At 58.1% G+C, this 5776-nt stretch overlaps 1 protein-coding gene across 1 annotated transcript in view; it reads right to left on the reverse strand.

Annotated features, from left to right (window-relative positions):
* SLC38A5 (solute carrier family 38 member 5) overlaps positions 1-5776 on the reverse strand; it is a 9537-nt gene that overhangs the window by 1673 nt on the left and 2088 nt on the right. Inside the window, 12 exon segments of the mRNA XM_025213665.1 lie at positions 3-90; positions 759-910; positions 1527-1653; positions 1787-1887; positions 2002-2081; positions 2406-2504; positions 2653-2716; positions 3043-3120; positions 3933-3970; positions 3972-4015; positions 4318-4538; positions 4866-4980. Coding sequence (XP_025069450.1) covers positions 3-90; positions 759-910; positions 1527-1653; positions 1787-1887; positions 2002-2081; positions 2406-2504; positions 2653-2716; positions 3043-3120; positions 3933-3970; positions 3972-4015; positions 4318-4538; positions 4866-4980 — 1207 coding nt within the window.

The raw sequence follows: 5776 nt of genomic DNA on the forward strand, positions 1-5776 counted from the left end.
GGATCTTGGCCTGGGAGCACAGTGGCACCTTCTCTGGGGGCACAAGGCGGATGTAGAAGATACTGGGCAGGATGAAGATGAGGCTGGGGGGCCAATGTCACCCCTGGGGGGACACAGGAAGAGGTGGGGGTGAGATGTTCCCAGCTTTGGGCTGGGGCTAGTGGGAGGATGACAGCCAAGTATAAGAAGGGCCAGGGAGGGATGAGATGCAGTCAGCTCTGAAGCAGGGTGGGGTGGGAGGCAATGTATAACAGACTAAGATGTGACCAGCTCTGGGGCGGACTGGGGAACAGCTGAGTATAACAGGCTGAGATGCAGTCAGCTGCCATGCCAACTAGGGTGTGGTAGCCAGAGAATGTCTGAGTATAATACCAACCAGGAAGGGCTCAGATGTGCCCAGTTCTGGGGTGGAACAGTCAGGAAAGGGCCAAGAAGCCAGGATGCAGCCAGCTCTGGGGTAGGATGGTTGGTGAATGGCTGAGTATACCACTGCCTAGAAAGGGCTCAGATGCACCTATGTCTTGAGTAGGGGTGGTTGGGTATAACACTGTCCAGGCAGAGCTGAAATGCAACCAGATCTGGGATGGAGCCATCAAATGGCTGAATATAATGGGGTGGGACACAACATGTTGTGATATAGCTAAGTATATCAGGCCAGAATGTGGCCAGTTCTGGGGTGGGACAGAAGAGAATAAAACCCCACAGTGGGGGCTGAAATGCACCCAGTTCTGGGGTGGAATGGCAGAGTATAATGCACCCCCACAACCTACCAATGATGCCAAAAATGTCATGGATGTTGGGAACGAAGATGACAAGCAGGTTGACAGCTGCCAGCAGGGCCACAGCCATGGCCACATGGCGCCCCCAGCTGAAACCCCACTGTGGGAACAGCAGCTGCAGCACAGCCAGACTGATTTGTGGGGGGAAGGGGGGGGGGGGGGGGGGGGGGGAGGGAGGTGGATCAGTGAGGCAGCCAGCTCTTGTGGGGAACAGGTAGGTATAACAGACCAAGATGTGGCCAACTCTGGAGTTAGAAATGTCTGGATTAAACAGGCTGGGATGCAGCCAGCTCTGGGGTGGATTGTGGGGAGGGAATGGCTGGGCATAACAGACCAAGATGCATCCATCTCTGGGGGTGGAATGGGGGGGGGGTAACAGCTAGGTATAAAGGGACAGAATGCAGTCAGCTCTGGGGGGAAATGGCTGGGTAGTACAAGCTGGGATGTACCCAGCTCAGGGGTGGATTGAGGTGGGAAATGTCTGGGTTATGCCCAGCTCTGGGTGGAGGGACAGCGGGATATAATGGGCTGAGATGCAGCCAACTCTGGGGTGGACTGGAGGGGGAACAGCCAAGTATAACAGACCAATATGCAGTCAGATCTGGGGAGGGTTAACACTGGGTGTAACAGGCCAGTTTGCAGCCAGCTCTGGGGGAAATCGCTGGGTAGAACAAGCTGGGATGCAGCCAGTTTTGGTGGGGCACAGCTGGGTAGAATGGGCTGGGATGTGCCCAGTTCTAAGGACACACCGTGAAGAGCACAACTGGCAGTGTGAGGATGACAGCCAGCAGCACGATTAGGCGCACGCTCAACACCAGCCAGTCCCCAGGCTCCACATGCTGGTAGTTCTGCAGCAGCTATGGCTCCACTGCCCCTGCGCAGACACATGGACACACACATTACCTGGACACCTGGGTCCTTTCTGCTTCCCTCCCTTCTCTGGCCTGCCCCTGTTGTGGGAGGGGGTGTATGTTTGTGTGTGCCCTGGAAACCTGATGAGGGGGTACCATAAAAGGTGAGGTAGTCAAAGGTGGCCATGAGCAAGCACATAATGAGCATGGCCAGGATGGAGATATTGGCCACCCGCTGCATCCCCTGCTGTGACGGCCTGGGGGGATGACAGTATCAGAACTCAGGCATCTGGGCTCCTAGACCCCATGGTCCAATCCAGCCCCCACCCTCCTTCTAGAGAACCCAGGTGTTCAGGCCTCCCTGTGCTGACCTGTGCAGCTCAGTGTAGATGGGCAGGACCTCAGGGTGGCAGACAAAGGTGAAGGCAAGGATGGTGGTGGTGTAGGCTGTCTGTGGGGAGCAAAGGGGTAAAGGGAGAACCCAGCTGGCCATCCCCGCCCCCACACACCTCTGGCTTGACCTCACCAGTCCTAGAACTGGGAGAGGACTCAGGCATTCTCCCCCCCCTACCACAGAACCCAGGAGTCTGGGCCTCCTTCTCCAATTCCCCCACCCCAGAGCCAACAACCTAGGTGTCTGGGATCCTAGGCCCCCCTACTCTCACCTGTTGCTTCCCCACCCGCCCCAGAGAACCCAGGCATCCCGGCTCCCAGCCCCACCTGTTCCCACCCACCCATCTACCCTCCCCACAGGGAACACAGGCATTCAGCTGACCTCAGAGCGCAGCGTGAGGTACTGGGGTGTGCAGGCCGGGCTGGGGGGCACCAGGGGCCCATTGAGGGGACAGTCATTCTGAAACTTCTTGTAGATCACCTGTGGGGACAAGGCAATTACAGCCCCAAGTGTCCCCCCCCAGAGGTGGGCATCTTCCAGCCTTTTGTGGTGGTGGTGGGGGTTTACAGGGAGGGGCTATAATTGCCCCCCCCCCCAGTAATTGAGGGGGAGCGGGGGCAGGACTCACCAAGCAGAGAAAGAAAACCATGCAAGTGAGAGAGAGGCCAGAGGTGCAGCCCAGGTACCCGGGGGGGGGTGGGGGGGGGGTGTTAAGGGAGAGAATGAGAAAAGTCCCAGGTGTCCCAGAAAAGTCTTTCATCCCCATGAAAGAACCCAGGTATCTGTCCCCCCAACCCCACCTCCCACTTACACACAGAGGAAACCCAGATGTCCATCTCCCCCGCCCCGTGCACATAAGGATCCCAGGCTACAAACACACACACACACACACACACGAAACCCAGCTGTCTGAGACCCCCATCCCCCAAACACACACAAAGGGAACCCAGGGGTCTGGGCCCCCCCCACACACTCCCCGCCATGGGGAACCCAGGTGTCCAGGCCATACTCACCCGGGTGCCTCATGAGCACAAGGGGCAAGACAATGCTGGTGATGATACCCACGATGAGCACATTCCCATCCAGGTACCAGGCCCTGTGGGGGCAGCATCAGCCAGACACTGCCCAGCCCTCCCCACCCCCTGGTCTACAGGGTGCCCAGGAGCTGGGATGCACCTAGCTCTGCAGGGAAGGGTGGGGGCGGGGTATAACAAGGCAGGATGCAGCCAGCTCAGGGGGGAATGGCTCAGAAGAACAGGCCATGATGCACCCAACTCTGGGATGGAACAGCTGGATATAACAGACCATGATACACCCAGCTCTTGGCAGAACAGTTGTAACAGGCTGGGTTGCGCCTAGCTCTGGGGTGGATTGTGGGTGGGAGAAACAGCTGAGTACAACTGGCTGGGATGCAACCAGGTCTTGGATGGGGAGCAGCTAGGGAATGGCTGTCACAAGCCAGGATGTATCTAGTTCCAGGATGGACCAGCTGGATATAGCAGGCCACTATGCAGCCAGCTCTGGGGTGGAATGGCTGAGTAGAACAGGCTGAGTTGCAGCCAGGTCTTGTGGGGGAGCAGCTGGGGAATGTCCGAGTGTAAAGGAAAAGATGCAGCCAGCTCTAGGGGAGAACAGCTGAGTATAACAGGCCAAGGTATAGCTAGCTCCAGGGGGAAGCAGGGGTGGGGGGAATGGCTGGGTATAGCAGGCTGGGATTTACCCAGCTCTGGGGTTTGGGGAATGGCTGGGTATAAAGGGCTAGGTATAATGTGTTCAGCTCTGGCGAGGAAATGGCTGGGATGCCACCAGTTGGAGGGGTGGGGGGCAGGTGAGTGTAGCAGGCCAGGAAGGGGTTCAGGGGTGAGAGCAGGGAGGGCTGGGAACCCAGATGCCTGGGTTCTCACTCACCCCGTGTCCTCACTCAGGTCCAGGAAGGTCTGGATGACGGAGGGGCAGCTTGTACTTGGTGGTGTACAGGTAGCTTGACATGGTTGGGGAGGAGTGGGGGAAAAGATGCCTGGGTTACTTCCCAGCCCAGATACCTGGGTTCTCTGGAAGGGGCTTGGTGAAGGGAGAGGGACCCAGACACATGGGTTCCCTGGGTAGGGTCTGGGTGAGGGGAGGAGGTCCTGGATGCCTGGGTTCTCTGGGAGGGGAGTGGTGAGAGCTGGGGGTCTGGGAGCCAGGATGCCTGGGTTCTCTGGGTGAAGGCTAGGTGAGAGGCACTGAAGGATCTGGATGCAAAAGCTGGGCTGGGGTGGGTGGGAGGTCTCCCAGCTTATGGGTCCCTTACCTCCAAGGTTGTGCACAGAGACAATAACTGCAGCTAGCACCTTGCCCCCAGGGCCAAAGGCACGGAGCCCCAGCTGCTCATAGGCCCAGATACCTGGGGAAGGTTAGGGTTCAGGGGATCAAAGGTCAGAATCTGTCTCCCCTGCTTCCCTCATGATCCCAGCGCAGGTCAGCAGCAGGTGTACGGAGTAGGACAAGACGACAGCAATGGCGACCAGCAGCACCCTGTTGGGGAGAACTTTGGGACCCAGGTGTCCAGGCTCCCAACTTCAGCCCCACCCCCTCCTGAAGAACCCAGGCATCCAGGCTCTTAGCCCCTTCTCCCCCAGCCAGCAGCAAGGCATGCTGGAATATCAGTGGACTCTAACCTCTGCCTAAGGCTTTGTTTGTGTTTCTTGGGGAAGTGACCCCTGGTGTTGTGAGCTTGCCTGGACCTCCGCAACAGTGCCCTGGTTTTGCCCCCAAGGCTGCAAGCTTCCCCCCAGCTGTGTCCTGACCCCCAAGGCTGAGAGATTCCCCAGAAGCAGTGCCCTGACCCCACCCCCAGCTCATGTGAAGAGGACCAGCCCAGTGTTGCTCATGGCATAGGCCATGCCTAGGATGCTGCTACCCGTGATGGTATTGCTCAGGTTGAAGACAGATGCCTGGAATGAGGCCTTCCCTTCTGCCTGGGTGGGCCAGAGTCAGAGGTGAAATGGCAGAGAGCAGAGGTCAAAGGGGAGGAGGGAAACCAGGGCCCACAGGTCAAAGGTCAAATGGAAATCAGAGAAGTGGGGAGAAGATGGCGCTGCTCACTCAGGTCAAAAGTCAGAGGGAAAAGGTAGGGGTCTCCCTCCCCCACTGGTCAAAAGTTCAAGGGGAAGTCTAGCAATGGGGTTGAAAAGCCACCCCCTAGGTCAAAGGCCAGAGGTCAAGGGGTGGACAGGGGCAGGGATCACCCTCCACGGTTTAAGGGGAAGCACAGGCAGGGGGCTAAGAGGCCGCCCCCTACACCCTGGTCAAAGGGCAGAGGTCAGGGGTGAATGGGAGCAAATGATCAATTGCCCCAGAGATTGAAGGTTAAACAGAAACCATGGCATTGGGGTTAGGGCACCCTTCATCCATGGAGCTCAAAGGGCAGAGGTCATTGAGTCACCTTCCCCAGAGGTCAAAGGTTATATGGAAACTGTGGTGGTGGGGAGGGGGCCACCCAGGCAAACCAAGCAGCAGAGGTAAAGGTCAGAGAGCAAAGGCTGGGCTGAGGGGGGAGGTCAAAGCAGAGGAGGGGCTTGAAGCCCCTGCAGGATTGGGGCAGGAATGAGTCCCAGACACCTGGGTCCCCACTTACCTCAGAGAAGGGGTTCATCTTGGGGGCAACACCAGGGGGCAGGAACCCGACACACTCCTCCCTGCAGGGTCATGGGGTCAACCAGATGCCTGGAATCTTGGGGGCGGGGGGGGCAATGGATGGGGGACTAGGG

The sequence above is a fragment of the Alligator sinensis genome, unplaced genomic scaffold, assembly GCF_000455745.1.
Source record: "Alligator sinensis unplaced genomic scaffold, ASM45574v1 scaffold137_1, whole genome shotgun sequence".
NCBI lineage: Eukaryota > Metazoa > Chordata > Crocodylia > Alligatoridae > Alligator > Alligator sinensis.